This window comes from Phacochoerus africanus, chromosome 11, assembly GCF_016906955.1.
Source record: "Phacochoerus africanus isolate WHEZ1 chromosome 11, ROS_Pafr_v1, whole genome shotgun sequence".
Classification (NCBI taxonomy): domain Eukaryota; kingdom Metazoa; phylum Chordata; class Mammalia; order Artiodactyla; family Suidae; genus Phacochoerus; species Phacochoerus africanus.
The window spans coordinates 30817911-30843524 of NC_062554.1; the positions used below are offsets into that span (position 1 = coordinate 30817911).

Sequence of the window (25614 nt, forward strand, 5' to 3'; positions counted from 1 at the left end):
ACAACATCTTTAAAAATCTATTGATCTGGTCCTAACCAAGTATCAGTTAGATAGTTTTATTTTCTTGTTACTTTCAGGATCCTAGCCCCTGGCTCTATTTTATATCTGAAATTTTTGACAACTTGTTATATTAGGTCATTTATCCTAACCCAGTAGCTACCCTAACTAAGCAGTTTCTACATGTTGAACTTTCTCATTTAAATAGCTTATCTAATCTTCATCATAATCATATTGTATAAATATTACTGTCCCATTTTTGGATATGTAAATTGAGGTTCAGCAAGATTAGAATATAACAAAGCAATACAATATAATGATAAAATATATAAAGAGATATACGCTTAGAGTGAGTCAGACAATTTGGAATTTTTCCTCTGACAGTTATTAGCTATAATTTTCCACTGGATCACCTATTTGAGTGTCAGACCTTTAACACTAAAGATGATTATAATGGCAGTAATAACTACATCTAGTTCTATGTACTAAACTTACATGCAATATCGTATTAAACCTACAATTTCTTCCATTAAATGCACTTTACAAATGAGAAGACTAAGCCAAATAGTTTACCTGAAGGTACACAGTCAGTAGATCTTACAGCCATGTCTTTACGATTCCAAAGTCCATGGTCTTATTCACTCACAATGTTGCCTTCTAATCACTGTGTATATGTATGGCTGGGAGAAGTGGGAAATGTGTAACTGTGTGGCTTATAGGAACCTCTCAAGTTAGTTCCTATACCAGCCCCACCCTACATCTCCATAACACTTTAAACAGTGCTTTGCCTACAAATATGTATCACTACTTACTGTTGGTACTCCCAGTTGTCCTGATCTCAGTCTCCATTCTAAAACAAGCATCCAAAATATTTATCTATGATCCATTTATTAACTCAAGCTGCCAAATCAGCTTCGTCAACAGTGTCAGTGACATGTTCGATCAGAGTTGAATTGAGTGACCACACATGGAATCTATTAACTTGAGAGGGAGGTTGAACTACCTTAAAACTTAATGTCCCCTCAACTTCTGTCCACAAAAATACTTCATAGTAACTTTGTGAAAATGACCTTTTCTCTTGTTCACTGACAGTACATCCAGATTCTGGAAACTGCCTACATTATTTCTCAGTGTCTGTTTTTAGCTCAACTGCAAACACAATCTTTGATTCCTATTCTCAAGGCCAAAATAAGTTTATGTAAATCTTAGAAATTTTGCAATGAGAATTTTAAAATGTGGAGAAAATCTACTCTTAAAATTTAGAAAGGTTTTAAAAAATACATATATAGATATTTTTATTCTAACTATTCATTTTTTTTCATCAAATATGTATAGAGCAAAAACATACCAGGCATCCTGTTGGGTTTTAGGGATATGCTGAAAAAGACAGTAGACTTAGTCTTTGCCCCACCAAGAGTATTTTAATGTGGCCAATAGTGACATTTTCTATCACAATGCAGGTATACTTCAGCAATGTAGAAAAATACTGCCTTCTAATTTCAGGTTGTATCTCCTTTTTCTTAGTAGCAATGGATAATTAATGATACAGTTTTCTATAATTTCCTTCATGGTATCATTTATTCCAAAACTCAAAATGGTAGCTAGCATCATCATCTACAAACTTCAATAAACAAAATAATCATAGTGACAATTTTTAAAGCCTTACTGTTTCAGTCAGTAACTTACTAGATTCCACTATTCAAGTATCTTTACATCAATTACTTTATCAAAACAAGAGGCAAAAGAGTCATAAAGAATAATGGAATTGCAAATACAAAAAAGATTATAAGACAAATTGTAAGTATTAAAATACTTATGACATACTGTGTTATTCAGTATCCAGTGTAAGTGCAGAAATACATCAAACTATAAGTACAAAACAAACTATTTAAAAAACAAAAAAGTTATAATTATACTTATTTGACAGAGATAGCATTAAATCTCACATTACAGGAATAACTAGAAAAGGATAAAAACCAGGGTTTTGATAAATGTAGCCCATTAGCTGAAAATTTTACTATAAATCATGAAATTGAGCATATAATAAAAATAGAGAAGCTTATGATTTTTAGGTTTTCCTTTTTATAGCCGACAAGGATAAAGTAACTAGACTCCCTAAAAGAGTTGCATTATTAATTGGGTAGTGAACAAATCAATTGCTATATCCATTGTGTTCTCTCTAAATCTTTTGACCCAAAGCTTCTGATGTGTACACACATTATTAGGGAGAAGAATGGTTATTTTTTGGCTTGTTGTATTAAAGAGTGTTGAAATGAATTGCACATGATTAGTCATTGAAATTGTTTCTAAGGACTTCAGAGAGTTCGTATGCAGTTTCATTCCCTTTTCTCTATTTTAAAAAAATTAACAGCACACCAGTTATGAGACATGAACATCATTGCTCATGTGTATATTCCTGTTTTTATATGCTGTGGATATGGAAATATATCATTTAAGTAATCGTCTTATTTGTCAGGGAAGCAAACGGAAGATAGTCTGTTTTGTGGCACTAAATCAATGGTAGCAATTATGATGAAAGTCTGCAATAGGTAAAGCCATAAAACCTGGACATTCAATTAGGACAATAGATAGACAGAGCTCACCTAGAAACTTTTGCCATATTTCAAAATGATACTAAAGTTCAAATTTAGAAATGATAAATAAAATTAAGTTCAAGATTTTAACTAAAACAACATTCAAGTAAAATAAAGCCAAGCTCGCAGGAAAGAAAAAAAAAAATCTGAGCTATCAGAAATGAAAAAGAACTAAAATCCAGAATAAAATCCTGACTGAAATCTGGTAACACTCTAAGTCCTGAGGAAATCTGGACAGCAAGGTGGATTATTTATTTGTCATGGAAATAGACCCTATCATCTAGGAGCTTGAGGATAACTGGTCATGTTGATATAAAGGACAAGTCTTCCCAATTCTGCCTGAGAGGGGAAGTTAGAATTCTGGAGAGGGTGTGGAGAAAAGGGAATCGTCCTGCACCGTTGTTGGGAATGTAAATTGGTACAACCACTATGAAGAACAGTATGGAGGCTCCTCAGAAAACTAAAAATAGGACTACAACATGGTCCAGCAATCTTACTCCTGAGTATATATATTATATGACTGAATCAGTTTGCTGTATAGCAGAAATTGGCATGACATTGTAAACGATATGCTGAAAAAGACATATATTTTAATAAAAAAAACACCATGGGCAAAGAAATAATAATAATATCATATCTGCACCAAGACAAGCTTTTAATAGGCTAGTTTCTTAGGGAACTAGAATGGCTCTTGCTGACTTGGGGAGAAAGATTGCAATTCTCCCATAAGAAACAAAAACCTCAAGCAAGCACAATACATGGGCTTATGGGCCAAATACATAATACCACACAGTATAAAAAATGTACTAGAGAAACTTAACATGGAATCTTCAGGGAGTACTCACTGAAGAATCGTATCAGAACTTCTAAAACATTTTAATTGTCTTGGTTAAACATACTATTAAAAAAGAACCTTAGAAGAATGGGGAAAAGTGCAATTAACCAATTAGTCTCAATACACTTCTGAAAATGAATAATAATATTAAGATGTTAATATTCAGTGTATCAGCTTATATTAAAATATTTTTAAGGGCCAAGCACAATTGGTATAAAACAAAGTGGTATGTGAGACTGAAGAATGACCTCAAAGCCGACTATATTTTAGTAGCTTCCTGAATCATTTTATAATCTTCAGACTCTGACATACTAAAAATATAACAAATGCTTGTTTTTATGACAGTAACGAAACATTTGAAAAGGATTTTAACTAAATTCTGATAGAGAATGAAAAACCGTATAGGAGAAAGTAAACAGTAATTTTAAAAGAGACCTAGCCTAGTTCAATATATCCATTTTTGGCACAGGCAGAAAATCCAATCTAAATTCAGGTTGTCAGCTTTCCTACTGTGTACCATTTTTACTTTGTATCCTTCTTGGAATTATGAAATGTTATGCTATATAAAACTGAAACTTATTTTAAAAACCAAATAAGCGTTTTGAGCCCCAGAATACTCATTTACCTGTAAAATTTGAGAAAATGCCAATTTTGTGTAAATACTTCTTTCCTATTCTAAAAATATTTTATGACATTGACTCAACAAACACTATTAGTATAATAAAAAATAGTATTTCAATTAATGATAGTCTTTAATATAATTGTTCATTACTTTCTTTTCCCTAAAAGTTCTAGTAAAACAAATCAAAAATTGAAATAACCTCAGAAATCTAACCTTAAATAAATTTCAAATATATCAAAAATTATCTGTGACTGATGTGTGAGCAGCAAATGAAATTCTAATTATAACAGTTATAAGAACTCCTAATTTTAAATGTGAGAAGATCTTGAATTTAGAGTCAAGTTGAGCACTGTGAGAAGAGAATGGGAGTTCCCGTCGTGGCGCAGTGGTTAACGAATCCGACTAGGAACCATGAGGTTGCGGGTTTGGTCCCTGCCCTTGCTCAGTGGGTTAATGATCTGGCGTTGCTGTGAGCTGTGGTGCAGGTTGCAGACGCGGCTCGGATCCCGAGTTGCTGTGGCTCTGGCATAGGCTGGCAGCTACAGCTCCGATTAGACCCCTAGCCTGGGAAACTCCATAAAGCCGCGGGAGCGGCCCAAGAAAAGGCAAAAAGACAAAAAAAAAAAAGAAGAGAATGAAGTACTTCACTTGTACTCTGTGGATCTTCTTTTTGTAAAGCTACATGGATACTTTTAATAAATTCTTCATGAAATATCAAATTTAGTCTACTTAGTGACTAACTGAAAGCTAGAAATTTTACTTTCCTAACAGCTATATGTAAAAGAATGAAATTAGAACATTCTCTTAACACCATACACACAAAAAAGCTCAAAATGGACTAAAGACCTAAACATAAGGCCGGATACTATAAAACTCCTATAGGAAAATATAGGCAGAACATCCTCTGGTGTAAATCTCAGCAATATCTTTTTTGATCCACCTCCTAAAGTAATGAAAATAAAAACAAAAATAAACAAATGGGACCTAATTAAACATAAAAGCTTCTGCAAAGCAAAGGAAACCATTAAAAATAAAAACAAACAAACAAGCAAAAGGCATCCCACAGAATGGGAGAAAATCTTTGCAAATGAAGCAAATGACAAGGGATTAATCTCCAAAATATGCAAACATCTCATGCGGTTTAATATCAAAAAAAAACAAACAGCCCAATCAAAAAAAAAAAAAAAGGTTAGAAGATCTAAATAGACACTTCTCCAAAGATGAACAGATAGCCAAAAGGCACATGGAAGGATGCTTAATTAACATCACTAATTACTAGAGAAGTGCAAATCAAAACTACAGTGAGGTGTTACCTCACACCAGTCAGAATGGCCAGCATCAAAAAATCTACAAACAACATATGCTAGAGAAGGTGTAAAGAAAAGGGAACCCTCCTACACTGTTCATGGGAATGTAAATTGGTACAACCACTGTGGAGAACAGTATGGAGAGTCCTTAAAAGACTAAATAGTGAACTACCATGTGACCTAGCAATCCCACTCCTGGGCATATACCTAGAGAAAACAATAATTTGAAAAGATACATGCATCTCATTGTTCATCACAGCATTGTTTGCAATAACCGAGATATGGAAGCAACCTAAATGTCCATCTACAGAGGAATGAATAAAGATGAGGTACATATACAATAGAACATTACTCAGCCATAAAAAGAATGAAATAATGCTATTTGCAGCAAGATGGATTAATTTAGAGATTATCCTATTAAGTGAAGTAAGTCAGAGAAAGACAAATATCATGTGATATCACTTATATGTGGAATTTAATTTAAAATGATACAAAATTATTTATAAAAATAGAAAAAACTTACAGATTTTGAAAACAAACTTATGGTTACCAATGGAGAAACCATGGGGGAAGGTTAAATTGGGATGATAGGATTAATACATATACACTAATATATATGAAACAGATAGCTAATAGGGACCTACTGTATAGCACAGTGAGACCTACTCAATGTTCTGTAATAATGTACAGGAAAAAAGAATGGATATTATGTATATGTATAATCGATTCACTTTGCTATATGTAAACTTGAAGCTGAAACACTGTAAGTCAACTATACCACAATAAATTTTTTTAGAAAGTTTACTTTTCATAACATTTGTTAAAATATTTGAAACTTTTAAAAATTGTTCATATGTATGTAATTATCAGCTAGTGCAATATAACATTTCAAAATTCCCTAGCATCTGCTGGAATATAATACATTCCTTTAAGTGATAAATATTGGCTAAATCTTCCTTAGAATCAGCATTCAATTTGTCATTGAAGTTTTCTGTGGAATACAGGTCAAATAACATTTAAGCACCCATAATTATTTCAGCATTTAGATTCTCTCTACTGTTTTCATTATACTTATACAGAACACATAGAAGGAGCTCCTCAGCTAATAATTTTGGTGGGGTTGAGGATAACAGAAATGTTATTTTTCATATTTTATAAATACCTATTTTGAGTAAAGTTCCTGGTTATGTTATCTTATTTGAAAACTTATAAAGTTATGTTACTGTCAGTCTTTGAATGAGAAAACCGAACCTCACAGAGTTAGTTAAATACCCTCTCAATTCAAACCATCATAAGTCGCCTGGTCAGAATTTGACTATACAACTTCTGGAAGTCCCAGTGAATTGAACTAAGTGAGGAAGATATGGGGTGGGGGGATTTGGGGACAGAAGAAATGCCATTATTTATATTTACCAGTTGACTCTATAGGATACACCTGCTTAAGATAATATCTATAAAAATGTTTCTGATCCTTCTCAGTTGACAGCCTATGGCACCACCTGTCTTAAACACATGTTCATGAAAATTAAATAATTAATATTATTAATTTACCTTTATTATACTTATTATAGTGGATGTGAGTTCAGTTAAAAATTTAAATAGTAATAGTAGTAGACGGGGGAGGGTTCTATTTCAAGTTAATTAATCCATATGGAAAGTTTTGAAGTTAGTTACATTTTCTTTCAATGTACATAAATAATCTTCAGGTCTCTGTTGCAGTATTCAAAAAGACTGACTAAAGGCATTTGCCAGGCTTCCCATTGGAAACTGGGCAGAGCCAGAGCGATAAATGTATTACCATGGTAGGTAGGTTGATAGGTAGGTGGAAAGAAAGAGTAGAGGGGGAAGAGAGAGAGAGACTTTTCTCTTTTTTTTTAATCTCACATTTCATGGTCAACCCACCAGCAATTCTGGTCAACACTACTATTACATTTTTACAAGAACCAATCACTTCTCACCACTTCATCATTACTATCACTACCACTAACTACCTTTCTAGTTAAACTCATTTATATTTTTCATGCTATTTTGAAAATGGCCTTTTAGGCCACGGATATCCTCCTGCTTCCCTTTCCCCCTGTTGCTGCATTGTCCTCACACTGTCTCAGCTCTACCCAGCAGTCAGAGAACATTTTTAAAATATAAATTCCCATGTCCTTCTCACCCCTGTGGCTCTCTAGCTCTCTTTATAAGCTTAAATTTTCTTCGCAGCACTTGTTACTACTTGACAAATATGTATCTGTTTGTGTATTCTTGTTCTTTCTACTATAATGAAAGCTCCATGAGAGCACAGACTTCTTTTTTCATTTAGAGAATTCCTAAACTATCATGATCCTCAACTAGTATTTGTTGAACAAATGAGTAAATGAATGTAGCTCCGGCATGTCTTAACTGAAGAAGTTTTTGCTGATCATGTCGACATGATGGCTTAAGTGCCTCTCTTCCATGCCTTCTTTGCAATAGAGTATACAATCTCCATTTCTTTATTCCATTGTTTCATATTTCACAAGTTTGGGTTAATCTCTCCCATTAGGCTGCTCTTTGAGAATAGAAAACTCTCCCTTCTTTTTAATTTCAATGCTTTCATAGTGCCAGTCACCTAATACACACTCAACACACATTGGAATTGAATGAATGGGTGCATGGATGAATGGATAAAGGCTAAGCATCCTTAAGAAGCAGTTCAGATCTTTCTGTAATCATGAAGAGCAACTGTTCTTTGACCATAAAGTGCAAAATTATATAGATATCTGAATCAAATATGTGTGATCTTGCAACACATCGGACAATTATTAGAGGCTTTGTTGCTTGAGTTGAACTTTTAGTAAAGTAATCCAAGTCTTTCAACAATTGAATTTTGTGTATTTTCAGAGATCATCTATAGCTGGGTATTTAATGAATTCCCTTCCTTTGTGGCGGAAGACAGCCGGCGGTTCATTTCCCAGGAGACAGGCAACCTTTATATTTCTAAAGTCCAAACATCAGATGTTGGCAGCTATATTTGTCTGGTGAAAAACACAGTGACGAACGCTCGAGTACTTAGTCCTCCAACACCACTCACTCTACGTAATGATGGTAAGTTGTGTGGCCTGGATTGAAATGGTCGGTTACCTCAAACATGAAAAAGTAAGTGAGTATAATCTTCAGAAATACCGAATCACTATGCTGTACATCTGAAGCTAAGACTGTACTGTAAATCAACTATATATACTTCAATTAAAAAAAAGGCTTAAAAAAGATGTATTTATGTTCTAAGCACTTAAATCTGGCGCAAATAAAATAAAGTGGCATTTGTCATATTTAGAAACTCTACTCTTTTAGTCTAAGATTATGCATACCTTAGAATAATATTTTTGACATAGGAAAGTGATGATATATAGAGGAAAAATATTAACCATAACACTATCCCGATGCCAGAAAGGGAGAGGGATTCTGAAAAGATGAACTGTAATAAAGACTCCACAGTTCTCTTTTTTGCTCCTTAGTGCTTCTGTTAGCATATGTTTACGAATTGCAAGCGTTTCACCATTTTTTTTTAATTTTAGCTACCTTCAAATTGAATGTTCAGCTTTTAGTATAGTTATAATTGTAATTATTACTTTTCCAATAATAGGAGCAGTTGGAACTTTAACTTTTAAGTGCAGTTCAGGCGGAAATGATGATTCTGTGATTATAGGTATTGCCATCTATTCAAAGTATCTTCAAATTTAAATACCTCATTTGTAGTTATAGACTTTTATACTTAAGCATCACATTAAAGAAGTCAAGTGCTATATTACAGTTGATATATGATATGTGGCTTGCTCTGTCAAGCAATAAAAAAATCTATGAAGGAATTATTGAGAAGTAAGCTTGAGAATCCTGATAGATTGTGAATCTTAAAAAATAATCTACTTCAACTCTGGTCTTTTATGTGCTTAGTTTTAGAGTATATGCTGCAGTATGTATAGCCAGAGTTTCATATATATATATATATATTTGTAATAATCCTATAATCCCATCATGTAAAGAGTATAAATGCAATATCTATTTCAGAGATGAGGAAGCCAATATTAAAGAAATGAAGAGACCTGCCAAAGGTCACAGAGCTAAGTCATAGCATAGCATGGATGAATAGATGGGAAACAAGAATGGAAATTAGGAGACCAATTTAGAGGCTACTAGAACTAATAAGCCAAGAGATGAGGAGGGATGGAATGAAAGCAGTGGTAATAGCATTGGAAGGTAGAAAATATGCCTCAGATATTAAGAAGGTAGAATTACCAGAATGTGATGACTAATTAAACATGGCACTCTGGAGTAAGAGGAACTTTTACTTCGTTTATTGAATGGGTAATGAATCTTTTCATGAAAAGAACTAAGACAGATGAAGGAACAGATTGAGGAATTGATGAGTGTAAGAAATTCAGTTTTGCATATGATGAGATAAGATGTCCATGGGAAATCTATGTAGTAATATGCAGTATGTATGCTAATAATATATTACTGTGTAGTAATATACAGTATGTCAGCTAATACTATTACTATGTAGTAATATGCAGTAGTATCCTAATATGCATGAGAGGACTGCATTAGAAAAAGAGACTTGAATCATCACTGTGCATTCCATTACTGCAATTAAAGCTATGATGTGCATATATTATGCAAACTTAAAGATTATATGAGAATGACTATAGGGTAAATAGAATAATAAAAAATAGATATGCATTTTAAAAACTTTTCTAATTTAAAAACTTACCTAATTAATAGCTTGGAATTGAGGTGACTCTCTACAAACCATTACCATTAGGTTTCTGAGTATTTTATCATTAATTCCTTAAGAATTTGAAGCATCTTTGTTTGAAAATTCTAACATTTTTCTGACTAGCCAATAACCAGTTCCACTTCCCAGTTCCACTTACACTCCCCATGTATGTAATTATACTGTACAGTTGGATAGTATCTGAGGTGGAGGAGATTCTTCTGCATTCTTTTTGCACAACAGACCTAAACATTATATTGACCATTGCAAGGGAGAGTAACCCAGGTAAAATTCAGGATCCAAAAGCTGATGTCACCTATACTAGTGATTTAAAAGTTTAGTACCATGTTCAACAGTCCCTTGTACTTTTATTTTGTGGTCTAAATGCATCAATTAACTTTACCTTCTACTTTCCATGGTCAAAGCTTTCAAGGATAATCAATTTTTTTGCCGGTATTTAAACACTTTTGCCCTTCTGATTCCATTGCTCTTGTTTGGCAAAACCCCACTCCCAGTGAGCTACTAAACCCTTATTTTGTGACTGCCTGGGGATCTGAGAGCTGCTAGAGACCTATACTTGCCGTGGATTTGTGAGCACCAACTTCAGTATTGCCTCTCAAGCCTAGTAAGTTTCTGCACATGGTTAATTTGTTACTCTCCCAAAGTTTCTGGAAGCTTCTCTGCTTTTCTCAAACTGGACAAGCCCCTTCCCTCCCCACTACTTTACAAAAACTATATAAGTAATACATTTATTTTCCTACTAATAAAATTCAAATCTAATTATATCCTCATTTCTTATTCTATCTCAGAAGAGAAGCTCTGTGTCTCTCTTCCTATTAAAACCAGTTCCTTTATCCTTGACTGTTGATTGTCATTCCCTCTGCCCTTTTCAGAACATTATTCTGTTGGTCGTAATTTCTTATTTAACCACTATGAGGTCATTAAACTAGTAAATAGTTTGTAGTCATCATATTCATTAAATTTACTGAAGCAGTTGAAATTATTGACTCTTCTGTTCTTTTACAAACATCTATATTTTTAAAAAATCATTATTTGAGCAGTACTGTATGAAAAGCTCAATAAAGCAATACAAACAAGTAAAATAAAACTGTTATTTTAAAGTTAACGTTTAAGTTAGAGAGAAACAAATGTAAAACATCTGCGAAATTTCAATCCCACCATTCAGTGACAATCTTATTTAAGATTTTGTAAGAGAAGTCAGAAAATTCACATTTCTTCTTCTGTAAATTACCTAAGGTTTTTGTTATCTTGGTGATTTTTTTTTGTCTACTAATGTTTACTTAAGTAATACACCCTCATCAAAGGAATGTAATGGTTTATAAGTGCTGATAACAGAGGAAAAAAGCAAACCAACATACCATCCTTGTAGCCAATTTCACTCCCTGAAGCAAACTTTTTTTAGAGCTGCCCCATGGTTAATGGAAGTTCCTAAGTTAGGGGTCAAATTAGAGCTGCAGCTGCCAGCCTATTCCATAGCCATAGTAATGTGGGGCCTGAGCCGCATCTGTGACCTACACCGCAACTAACGCAATGCCGGATCCTTGGCCCACTGAGCGAGGCCAGGGATCTAACCGCTGTCCTCATGGGTACTAGTTGGATTCATTCCTGCCGCGCCACAACGGAAATTCCCCTTAGAGCCAATTTTTTAACTTCTATTTTTCTCCACAAGGTTCTTAGGTACTACAGGGAATACCTGCGCTTCTTGTTTAATCAAGTTTGGACAATAACTCTTGACTCCCTCATATGATATACATATGCTTCTTCTATTCTCCCTTGTAAATTTATATAATAGTTTTCTGTTGTTTTTGTTTTAGTTTTGACTATGTACTTAAATCTCTACTGTCCTTTTAACTCTTAAAATAATTCTTGGCTTCTTATTGTATAAAATGAAGATAATTTCATTCCTACTTTCTCCTTTACATTTCTTTCTTTCATGTCCTTCTTTCATCTGCCACTTTTATTCAGACATTCTCTCATGCAAGTGCAACCAAGTCTTCTCCACTTTCCCAGAGACTAACTTTAAAAGCTGAAAATTAGTAGATGCTTATAAATTATTAGTATACAATTATCATTCAGTACCACATTGTTGCAGGCTTGTAACCAATTTGTAGATATGCATACTATACTAGATGTTTTCATAAGGTGAAATTTTAAATTGACTATAACAAGGGAAATAATATTGTGATACATTTTGGATGTGACTTCTCTTAAAATTTTCCTCTACAAGTACAATTCATAGTTTCAATAACAGTGTTGAAATATGAACATGAGTCATCACAACGCAAATGATAAATGAACTATTGTTGTAGTTAAGAAAGTCCATGAAATAAGTAGAAAATGAAAAGAAGTGAGCTTAGGACCAAGTCTTGAGTAGTCCAAATCACACTGGAAAGGTAAAGAATGTAAACCCTACACAATATGATGAGATGGAGAAGTCAGTGATAATAGGACAAATAGAAATGGCATGTCCAGGAAGCCAAAGGAAATGAATATATAAGCAAGGAGAGATGGGCATGCTGCTCAAGATGATGGACTGGGTTTCACCTGTCTCCTTTGTGAGAACCTATGACAGGAATTTGTCACCTATCTCCCTTGTGAGACCCTGTAAGAGGAAATTCGTATCATCCATGAAGAGAGGAAGCATTTCACTAAAAAATGAGACATTTTGATATATTTCTGGGAGAATGAGGATGTGAGTTTAAGGACTAAACAGGCAGAGTAACTAAAACCTAGAGTAAAGTTTAATGGAGCTAAATAAGGGGCTAATAACCATGTGCCCAGTGGAAGCCTAATCAAGCTCAGAAAAGTTAGCTAATGGTGGCCATAAGAAATGTGGCCAAACAAAGAGGGACTGAAGGTCTGTATGTTGAACATCTGTTTCAGTGTAATACTGGAATACATTTTTCCCTATCCCTACATACAAAAAGACTAAAGGGCTTGTCTCTTAACAACATGAGCAAACTGTCCATGGAAAGTTAAATGTAAATAGTAGCCTACCATGTAAAAGCTTCTTGTTCTGGCATAGGGATGCCACAGCCTGATGGCCAGTTACTGCCCTCACATCAAAGAGGAGCTGACCCTCCTCTCCCAGGCGATCCCACACAATCTCAGTAGAGAACCGATTGTACAGACAGGAGAATGGACAAAAGCATACAAGTTTCCCAGACTTAACTTTTATATGCAATACTAGATTAACAGTTTCTATTAAAAATTACTGAGCTTACAGAATGTTTACAGAATTCATGCCAAAATAATATATTAAAAAAGGAAATGGTATTATTATTATTTTTATGTTCTTATTTTTTGGCCATGCCTGTGGCATATGGAAGTCCTTGGGCCAGGAATTGAACCTGTGCCACAGCAACAATCTGAGCCACTACGGGGACAATGCTGGATCCTTAACCCACTGCAGCACAAGGGAACTCTGGGAAAATTGTAATATTATTCCAAAAAGGCATAAATTAGACTAGAATGGTTTTTAATTCAAAAAAACTTTTATATTACTATTTGCTCTCTCTTCAAAAAATAATTGAAAAGTTTGTTCACAAGAAAGGGCATATTCTTGAATGTTTTCTGAAGTAGGTGGCGTATATTAAACACTTAGTCTTAAAATAAAGATAGAATATGATTGTGGATGAATCCATTTTTTGCACCACAGTCAGCTACAATTCCTGCTGAGTTTTACAAACCTCTCAGTGCAGAGACAGGCCTTATAATGGATATTTCTGCAAACTTGGCAAACACCTCTGCAGGGGTTTGAATATAAAAATTGCATTTAATCTGCTGTGACCATAGAGTTAGCTATAAAAATAATTTCAGAACATTGTGTTTTTATACCTCTCTGGAAGAAAGTAGACCTTTCTAAAAATAACAGAGGCTCTATGCATAGACAAATTATTTCCCTTCAAGTACAAATAAAATTTCACTTTATAAACTGTTATAGAATATATTGTCTGGGCTTATGTGCTCTTCAAGCAAAGCTTGAAACAAAATTTGCTTGTAGGTAATTTATTTGAAATTTATTCCACAGAGCAAGAGTGTGGGATGGGGTAGGTTTGAGGAATGAATGTAGTCACAAGAGTCCTGATAAGAGGGAGGCAGAGGGATGTTTGACTACACAGGAGGAGAAAGCAAGAGGAAGCGATGACAGAAGTAGAGATTAAAGTGATGATGTACTTTGGAGATGGAAGAAGAGGCCACGTGCTGAGGAATGCAAGGAATGCAGCTCCAGAAGTTGAAAAAGGCAGGGAAATGGATTTTCTCTAGAGCTTCCAGTGGGAGGGTGGCCTTGCCCTCAAGGGAGGCCACCTTGATTTAGGCCAAAGGAAACTAATTTTGAACTTATGATCTGCAGAATTGTAAGAGAATAAATGTGTGCCAGCTTAAACTATAGAGTTTATGAAATTTTGTTTCAGAAAACTTATACAAAGACCAAACAGGAGTCTGAAGCAATTTGTTTTTCTTACTTATCTAGTGCAATAGTCATGGCTATTTTAGCAGTGTGTTGGAGCTAGCTTCTTCCTGCTTGTAAGAGTTGATTATACGCATCTCTTCACTTCCTGGTAGCTTGAGATCAACCATGATGGGAGCATCTACAACATGAAAACTAGCAAAGTCTACATATCAGAGTTCTTACGCCCCCCCACCCCAATTCCAGAGAATAGGCTGCTAAACAGTGTTCTGCTTGTAATTCAGTGTCCAAGATCTAGTCATTGAATCAGAAATAGCAAACTTTGATGGAATAAGCATCAATTAAAATGGGTCCATGTTCTGAAACCATACACCTCACATTTGGACTTGAACCCATATTCTTTTAATTAGATTCACTCACCTGGTACCAGGATGTACTGAGGCTCAGGTTCTTTGTGTCTCAGCACAGAAAGAATTCAGCAAGAGGCTCAGTGATAGGCAAGATGTAGATTTATTAACATAGGACACTTCTGAGGAATACAAGTGGTCAAGCAAGGTGGGTCTGCCCTGAGAATTAAGTGGGCTAGAATTTTATAATCAAAGGCAGTTACGAGGGGAAAAGACTACCCTCTTCCTCATTCTTTGAGTAGATGTCAGGTTTACATCACTAGCTCCTCCTTCACATCAGGCTGGAGAATGTTTGACCCTATAAGGTCAAATTAGGACTTATTCAGATAAGTGAAAATATGTTAATCATCTCATATAATGAGAATCTTTACTTCCCTTCTATTCCCATCCTTGGTCTAAGGATCATTATCTTGCTGGAATCAGCCAGTAGGATGTACGCATCATTCTTTCACTTACTGGTCTGGAGCATATCTTGTGCTTTTATTGATGGCTTTATAGTTAAGCAAGCCTGCTTCATTTCTTGATGTCCTCCTATACCTTTCTTAAGTGATCATTAACTTACAGCGGTCCCCCTAAAGTTCCATCTCTATCCAAAATCCCCTAGTGGAATTTCTAAAACTACCTGTGTAACTATTCTACTCTATTCCTATCAGTTCCACTCAAATCCTCTCTTTTTGTTTTGCTCCTGATGAAGTACAGATGGAGTGGACGCTGCGTTTCTCTCTTTCTGATCCCTAAATTGGTTTTGACACTAAAAGAGTTAGATGCAGTGAGGTTGTTCTTAGTTCATTGATCAGTCTGTTTATCACAAGGAAATATGCCAATTGGAATGGGCTTGAGTATTCTAAGTTTTTCCCTTTTCTCCTCTAAATTCTGTATTGGGTCTTGAATGTTTGACCCTAAACCCTGGAAACTTTTTCTCCTTCAAATCTTTGTTCAACATTTTCAATTTATAGATAGCTCCGGGGGAACTTGAAAAGCTTGTGACAAGAACACTCCTATTGGAGTATATTTATCTACTGTGAAGAAAACTGAATCATATTAAGGTTTTATGTCAAGTTCTGCAGGAATATAAGAAATTATTTGGCTTATATTAATCTTTTACTTATTTTGCTATGTGTCTCTCTGGAAGGCTTATCATCTTGATATGATACAAGTTAAATAAAAACATCAAGAAATCATTGGATGATTTTTGAAGAAAATTAATAATTTGCTCAGACCTTCTCGACAATCAGTCATTCCATACAATTCTATTTCTCCTCAGACTTATAAAAACAATTTGAACTTCTATCTATGTAAATAAGGATTTTTATCAAGAAAAATAATGTGCATCATTTTATTAACTCCCTTAATGTGTCTTAGAAACTTTGAAGAATTATTTAATAAGTGCTTACAAATAATAAGATAAATTTCTTAAATATGCATATAATTTAGACTTTTTCTGGTTTCCTACATGAGAACTTGTTATTGTGATTCAGGAAATGGAATCTCAAAGGCTATAAACTTAATAACTGGCATTATAATTATGAATATATCATTCCTAATATAATAAAAGAAGAGGAACTTTGAATTATTTTTTAAGAGTGGAAAATGTTCAGTAATTTTGATCCTTCTTTTCTCTTGTCAGACTAGTCTGCACTCACTGTCTCCATTGCCATATTTCGTGCCTTCATTTAATGGCACTGAGCCTCACCACACCAAGGCATTTTCTAAAAATTAGTTAACTGTTTCTCAAATATATCAGGTTTTTCTGTCTTCATCATTCTTGACCTCCTCACAATCTCTGTTAACCTGAAGATATTTTCTTTTTTTTCAATTTACCTGTCCATAGACTCTCCCCAAAAAGTTTATCTGTACCTTTCACTGTCTCTCCTCAGTCTACCTCCTAAATAAATCATTGAATTTAGCTGTCAGTCTGAGTGGGTCCATTCTGGTTTGTTTACCCTTGGCATTTTCCCTAAAAGGATTTAAGGAGGCTTATCCTTCTAAATGTAGGTGTTCCTCCAGAATTCTACTCTTGGGCCCCATCTCTCTTTCTAAATACTTGTCTTTAGTGGACACTTCTATTTCTGTTTCCAGTTTAGAATCTCCTGCAAACTAACTTCTTCAGCTGATGTTTGTTTGTGAGATCACTTGTCTTCTAAACATCTAATACAAATATTTCTTGTTCAATTAGAATCCTCCATAGATTTGGCAAGCCCTGTGCATTCTACATCTGCAATTTCACTCTCATCCATCCACTACTTTGCATTTCTAATTACGATACTGCCTTTTGCATAAATCAGTGGCTTTCGACTGCCTCTTTCTACAATTCACATGAGGTGAATGGTATTCCTGTCCAGAATTCACTTTCAAGGACACATCTTTTTGGCTATTCCCAGGGCATATGGAAACTCCCAGGCCAGGGATCAAACCTGCACCACAGCTGTAACCTACCTATGATGCCACAGCTGTGACAACACTGGGTCCCTAATCCTCTGAGCCACGAGGGAACTTCCTTGAGGGCACTACTGCATTCTAGCCTACAGAAGACAAGAGAGGCTTTAGGCGCAGTGCCAGTGAACTAGCTGTAACACCATCTCCTTTATCATCAATGTCAGGAGCTAATAGACAGCAAATTGTTGAGAGTATGGCATCATTACAAAGGTTTAAACTAGAATCTGTTTTGATTATTTTTTTTTTAAAGTAAATCAGTCAAAAAGGTGGGTTTTATTTACCACCTGCTTTATCCTTGGACAAGAGACTTAACCTGTCTGTGCTTGAATTTATTCATCTGAACAAGGAGATAGCATAGATACATGTCTCACAAGGTTATTGTGAGGATTAAATGCATTAATAAATGCAAGGCCATTAGAACAATGCCTGATACATGGTAAGTTTTAGTAGAAATGAGCTATTCGCACATTATTTACAACACAATTGCCACTGCATTTCATTCATGTATGGATAGTTACAGTAAGGAACTATGTTCCTAGACTGTTTCTATTACTATAGTATTTCTTCTTGCTGCTGTTGTTCCCTGTGTAAATTCAAACTCCTTGATTTAGAATTGAGGTTTTGATAGAGGTCGGGGTAAGGGATAGTAACATTGGGAGACGTTTTATGTTCCATCACTTGTCTTCAATCATATTCTCTAGTTAAAAACTGCTCCAGAATTCTCTGACTTGATTCTTTTTCTTCCTCTTCTCTCTTTTGAGATACTTTTAATCAGTTCCTAGCTCTGTCTGCAAGTGATTCAGTGACTTGCCTAAAATCATACAGCTAGTTATTTACAAAAAACAGGAATAAATTCTTCCATATAATAAGTATAGTTTGGATTTTATTCTAAAAGCATTTCCTTATGTTTGCTCATATTGAAATCTAAGGCCACTTTCATAATATCTACCTACCATATTATGATATTGTCACGCATTTTTTTTTTTTAAGGCTGCCAGCCTCAGTATATTGAAGTTCTCAGGCTAGAGGACAAATCAGAGCTACAGCTGCTGGCCTGCACCACAGCCACAGCAATACCAGATCCGAGCCACGTCTGTGACCTGCACCACAGCTTACAGGAATGCCAGATCATTAAACCACTGAGCAGGGCCAGGGATCAAACCTCAATCCTCATGGATACTAGTCAGTATGTTACTGCTGAGGCACGACAGAAATGCTGCGAATTGTATTTGCCAGTTTGACATTTCACTATCTAGTAGAACTAAGTGCCATCTGAAAATTTGGAGATTTTATTATTCCCTTATTAATGTACATGCCATATTAAGATAATTTGCAAAATAATCAACAAATCTCAGCTCCAACTCAATTCCAGAGGACTATTCCATTTTTCCAACATGCTGCTTCCTATGCCTAAGGTATTTTCACCATGACCAGACATCATTCCTTCCATTCAGTGTTTGTTTGATTTAAAACAACATTTAATAATGCAGTTGTTAAAAGCTTTTGGAATTCTACATAATTGCTTTTAATAGGCCAGCATTTAACACTGCAATCCTTAAACACTTGAATAACTTTCGGTGTTTGTAAAAAATGAAAATTTGGGCCAGTACCAGTGAGACATCAGGCCCTCCCAGAATCACACTCAGCTAGCAGAATGTACAGTGTCTTTAAAAATAAAGCCTGCATCTTTCCTAAAATTTCCCAAAAGAAGAAAGTCCTAGGCCTGTTCTTTCCCTGGGAGGTCTCAGGAGAACCTGGATTATCAAATGTACCACCCGGACTCCATTAGCAGGGTTGTTCTATTCCCTTTGTTCCTTCAGACAGAGAATGAGAAGAAAGAGGTATTTTAAGATCTGTGTTCAAGTTGTCCTCAACCTGTAAATCCCAGGAATCTACATTTTCCGTAGAACTTCCCAGATATTTCATAGATTAAGTGCAATGGAGAAGCACTGTGCTAATAACCACTAATTGCTAAGTATACATTTTTTAATGCTATATACCTCTTCATATGTTCTAAGCTCTTCTTTATAGCAGACAGGATTTCCAAACAAAAGGTGGATGAAAGACTATATATAATTGAATCATGTTAGGGAGAATCTTGGTAAAAATTCAGGTTCTTGGGACTTTCCCTTAGGAATTCTGCTTCAGTAGGCCTGTAGTAGAGTTTGGAGATATTTATTTTGACTGCATCGCTAGCAATTATTATGCTCAGTTAGGTGAGGGAACGTCTGACATTTTATCTTGATAAGCAACTGTGACTTACATAAAGTGTTTGGCAGTCATGGTATTTTGCAATTGCTCAATTGTCTATAGAGTAATTGAAAATGTATTTAATTCACAGATTTAGATCACCTTTAAGGTAATTGTTGAAATTTAGATTAATATTCTGCTTTTGGAGGAGTGTCCTCATAATGGAGCTGTCGAAGGTGCCATAGGTCCTTTCATTTTATTTAGATGCTCTTTCTATTATTAATAAGATGCCCACTTTCCTGTGGTTGCCATTTTCCCTTATCTTGCCTGGCTCTGCTGTTCTTAATATGATCTACCTGATTTTTCTCTGAGCATCAGATAAGATATTTAAAAATAACCTTAAGTCTCCCTATGAATCATTTAAAATGATTTCCTTCCATTTTTTTTTCTCCTGAACTAATTCTCACATTCTGTCTCAGTTAATTTGTCTAAAATTGAGTAGTTCTATGATGGATATTTTAAGGTTCCCCTATCCTTCAAAGATATTAACTTTATATCCTTATTTATATCTTTCTTTATTGAATTATATTCTAATTTTGTGATCACTTTTATTATCCAGTACTAAAAATCACATGCATGATATTGCAGGTTCTAAAACTACTTCTTCTGGAAAGTCATTTGTAATATTTCGAAGTGTTTCTTCCATCCCTATGAGATATTTTGCAAATTTATCATAAAATAACAAGACTGATATTTTAAAACAAATGTCCTGAAACTCATATAGTCAAATGAGTGTTATGTTCTTTAAAGTAGACATACTGGGAAGCTGTTTACTTATACTGATATAATTTCATCATTATTCAAAATATTTTAAAACTGAATGATTCATCTTTGTCTTTTATAGCCCTTGTCTCTCAGCGCTGGCAAGGGGGGGATAGCAGTTGCATAAGTAGAAGGCTTGAAAATGATTAATGTTCTTCCTGTGTGCCAGGCACTGTGCTGAAAACATTTCATACGTTCTCTCATTTAATTCTCACAGCAAAAGAGCATTTGAGTTTATCTTTCTTTTGCAGTTAAACAATCTGCCATACAAACAGGTAACAATTCCACTTATATGTGTATGACTCTAAGGGGTATACTGCTTCACTGAACTGGGAACTTCCATATGTGACAGGAGCAACAACAACAACAAAAATAATACACACACACACACACACACACGTATATATATGCTGCTAGCTGTTATATTTCATTGCTCAGTTACCACCTGGTTAAGGAACTCACACAAGGTCGTAGAGTTTTTCCCACCTTATCATTATGCCTCCCTTATAACATCAATGCCAGGTTGGATGACTTCATCAATATTACCTAAAATTAAACTTAAAGGATACAATGAAAGATGATCCTCAGTATGAATAGCCATCTATCCTAGAAGCAATCTTTGCTTCTTTCCACTTTTTTCCCTACGAATGATGTGAGCATTTTCTTCTCAGGTAATCAAGAAAGAGAGAATCCATCAACTTTATGAAATTAGATAGCAAGTAGAAAGTAACCCATTTAAGTAAAATTGGGGTTATGTTCATCTTTGGGAATGATAGAATTCATCTATGGAGAATGTAAGTTTGCCCACTATATTATGTGTCAATTATCTGTCAAAATATCTATCAAGAGAATACATAGCCTAATTTTCTTAATAATTAGTAAGTTCTACTTAATATTATAGCACAATTTTTCTTTAAAGTTTGGTTCTTTTTTAAATGTCTGCATGTTAAAATATTTAACTATGAAGAACATGATGAGTGTGCCAAATCAGAATCCTAAACAATATTTGTCTCATTCACTGGTTTAGCAAATAAATTAAAGCCAACAAAAAGAAATAGTTTTGTGCCATCCGTACATTGTGATGATCAAATGCATATAGTATACATCTTACTGATGCCAACTCGAAAATGATTCGTGTATATAAATAGCTTCACTACCACAATTTGGTCACTGCCATAGGTCCTTCTGATTTTGTCTTTGTTTAAACAAAAGACATATCCTCAAGGAGCTTTTAGGGAATTTGAAATTCAGAAGTGATTAAAAGCAGAAAACAAGTTTGTTTTTTTTTTTTTAAATGGAACAATTTAGAGTCTCTAACCTGAGAAATGGATTCTCAGATTGGTCAAATGCAGCAGAACTAAATTCCATTAATTAAACAGTCATTTAAGTGAATAAGCATTCCGTTTTAAGAAGTAAGATGCCACAGGGAGAACCAGAGATCGGTATCTTTTACTTTAGTATATATCAGTTAAGTCATATCATTTTGCTTTTAATATCTTCTTAGATAACTTCCCAGGAGGAAAGGATTAGGCATTATTTGGGAAGAGAGTCGGATAGGATGTGAAGAATAATGGGAGGGAATTTGGCATCACTTAAAAAAAAAAAAAAAAGAGGGACAGAGTTATTGAGGTAGACAAATTTTTTGTAATCCCATTTCTGCCTCAGTTTATTCATGTGACATACCCTTTCTAAACCTTGGTTTCTTGAGTCATACAATAGCCTTGAGATTGTTGTAAAGATTAAAATAATTATGCACGTAAAGAATCTGGCACAGTTCACAGTTTGGTGCTGAGAATTCTTGAAGAATAATATGTCCTCTGTTCCTCAAAGAATTCGTGGTCTGATAGGGAAGATAGACAAAGTGATGGTTCGCTTAAAATAAGTCACATCACAATGTGCAAAAAGTAAAATAAAGAGGCATCGTATGTCAGGGGGATCAAGAGGACAGGCAGTAACTCCACAGGGCCATCCAGAGCATTTGCAGAGTGGAGTTGACATTTGCACGTGGTGTTGTCAGGTGCCTCAATTCTGGGCTGGTATTATAGTCGTAGGGAAAAAAATACACCCAAAGGAGCTAGGGAAGAAAGGTTAATGAAAAGAAGTGGACTATGAAAACAATATATCTCTCAAATTTCTGTCTGAGGTTGGCTTTGCATCTATGAAGAAGCAGGTTTAGCGAGAAGAGGTAGTTTATTTTCTCATGTGATGTAGCTCTAAATTTATTTAGATCATGTGCTATGAATGAAGTAGGTAGTAATCTGAGTTAAATAGCAACCAAACCATTACTTATCATTTTCTATGGAAAAATATTTGGCTCCAAAGTGCTGATTTGTGGCAGAACACATGGACTGTAATTCATTCATTGCCTAGCATTACAGAGAAGAATAGAACTCTAAAGCCAGATGTCATCAATTCACATTCCGGCTGTAGCATTTAATAGCCATGACTTTGGTCAGTTTTTCAACCTTTCTAATTCAGTTTCCTCAGAAGTAAAAGGAGGATAATTATTAAACTGATTCAAAGGGTTGTAAGGATTAGAGCTGATACATCTAAAGGACTGAGAAAGGTACCTGGTGTATGTATGGTAAACCCCATATGTGGACTGGGTGTTATTTTCACTACTATAATATCATTATATTTGTAATAGTGATTAGTGCTTGACCTGAAATATACTAGGCCTCTAATTGTAGTTTTAGGTTTTATTTTCTCTCTACAATTTTTTTTTAATCTTTTTAGGGCCACACCCACAGCATATGGAGGTTCCCAGGCTAGGGGTTGAATCAGAGCTATAGCTGCTGGCCTGTGCCACAGCCACAGCAACACGGGATCCAAACCACGTCTGTGACCTATACCATGGCTCAGGGCAACACTGAGTGAGGTCAAGGAAAAAACCCATATCCTCATGGATACTAGTCGGTTTTGTTACCACTGAGCCACAACAGGAACTCCTCTCTCTATAACTTTAGAAATTTTATAAAAAAAAAAAGTGACAAATCTTTCACATATCCAATTATGAACAACATTTAAAAATAATACTACAACTAGAAGTAAAAGCCAAGATCTTATAGATCATAATTGCATCTATCATTAAAATGCTTACTTCCCCAAACCTTGATTTTAATAAACCTATTCAAACGTGTGGAATAAGCAGATTTGTTGAGCTGGAATAAGATGATATGTAACTTAAAAAAAAAAAAGAAGAGGCAAATTTCCAAAGATGTTTCAGTGTTACAAATGCAGTGTTTGTGTAGTCAGTGTATTTGCAGTGAACATGTAGCTGCAGGTACAACCCTGCTTCTGGATTTTTTTCTGAAAACATTTACTTACACCCAAACAGAACTAGGACAATTAGGAAAGGAAGGTCTCATCTCCATTATGAATCCTCTTCTAACTCACTCTCTTCTTTTTCAAAGGGAGGAAAATTGTATCTTTTACACTGTATTGAATACCAGTTTTTTAATTGCAGTTGATTTCTAATGAGAATAGTTGTATTCAATAATTATATTTATTTGGTGGCCAAAGTCTTTTTGTCCTCTACTTTGGCTTAATACTAGATATGTTCAACAAAAAATGATTAGGAAACTTAGCAATGCTGTTCTGCTCTTGTATGTTGCCAAGTCAAATAGATTACTTTGTGAAAAGAAAGGCATGAAAACTCAAATACATTGTGATTTATTCGACATCATTAATAGGCTTATGGTAGAATCTCCTTTCATCAATGTTAAAGATCTAAGATAAATCTCCATTACAAAGAATAAACAGTGTGCATATATAACAGTCATTCCATTTTAAAATGCTGTATCTTTTTGGTCATATACACATGTATACATCTATACAGAATCAAAAACTGGTAAAAGTAACTTCTCTTTATAAATAACACTGAAATCTGAAATTGCCTGTGAGGATGTGATGGAAATTCTAGATTTATAATATTTTTCCAGTCCTGAGAAATAACAAATTCTTGAAGGAATTTGAATATCAGTTGTCATGCTGAAACTGAAACACCTCTGACACGAACACAGCCTAAACACAGAGTGAGATTTGAACCCATGTTTTTTTGTTGATTTTTGGGTTTTTTTTTTTTAATTTTGTTTTAAATTAGAAACATTTACCTGGTGTCTGGACTTACTGAGGTCAGGTTCCTTGTGTCTCAGCACAGAAAGAATTCAATGAGAGACAAAGTGATAGGTAAGAAGTACATTTATAAAGATAGGACACTTGTGAGGGATATAAGCCAACAGGCCAGAAGGCTCTACCCCAAGGATTAGGTGGGCTAATAAAGTGTAGAGTGAAAAGAGACTACCTTCTTCCTCATTCTTCAAGTAGTAAGCTTACATCATTAGCTTCTCCGTATTGGGAGAGTATTTGACCCTATGAGGTCAAACTAGGATTGTCAAGGGGCTTATTCAAATCAGCAGAAGGATGGCAATCTCAAGCTAAAATATGTCGAATCATCTCAGATTTCCATATAATGAGGGTCTTATACTTTGGAATATCATCTTCCACTTAAAGTCCTATTCTTGGTTCTAAGCATCTTGCTGAATTTGAATGTAGGCCTCATTTTAGTTCTCATTTAGTGACCTGAGTCATGTCTTATGCTTTTATTTATGGTTTTATAGTTAAGCAAGCCTGCTTCATTCCACGACATTCTGATAACTTTCTTTATTGATCATTAACTTACAGTTCTCCCAGAGTTCCCTAGGTTTCCCTCTCTATTTATGGTCCCCTACTGGGACTTCTACAACTGCATGTGTAGCTATCCTACTCTATCCCTATCAATTCTATACCTGTATGTATAGTTGGTGTTCAAAACTAGCCCTTATCACTTGGCTTGTAGGAGACTAGTACTGTCTATGTGCATGAACCTCCCATGAATCAAACCTGCATGACCCAAAACTAAGTGTAAAACATGGCCCTAGCCACCGATAAATTATCTATCTCATTATAGAGAAATAAGACACACAAACACAAAGCATTAAATAAAACATGACAAAGTAAGAGATTGCAAGTGTAAATAGTATATCTATTTAAGTACATTTATATAACCTTGAATGCTCTAAGAATTTAAAGGCTGCATCCATCATTGTGGGCTACTATGGTAAAAGACAGTATTCCTAAGGAAAAGAAATTTAGTTCACCCATTCATGGAGAATATTTGAGTAGATACATGGGTTGATAACTTCACTATAACAAGTGAATTAATGTGCCATTACAATCTAACCAAAGCAGTG

The 25614-nt window shown here is 34.8% G+C and overlaps 1 protein-coding gene across 1 annotated transcript in view; it reads left to right on the forward strand.

Moving 5' to 3' along the window:
- The window catches only part of CNTN5 (contactin 5), a 435777-nt gene that overhangs the window by 119481 nt on the left and 290682 nt on the right, over window positions 1-25614 (forward strand). Inside the window, exon 6 of the mRNA XM_047754347.1 lies at window positions 8227-8430. Coding sequence (XP_047610303.1) covers window positions 8227-8430 — 204 coding nt within the window. The remainder of the gene's footprint in view (window positions 1-8226; window positions 8431-25614) is intronic.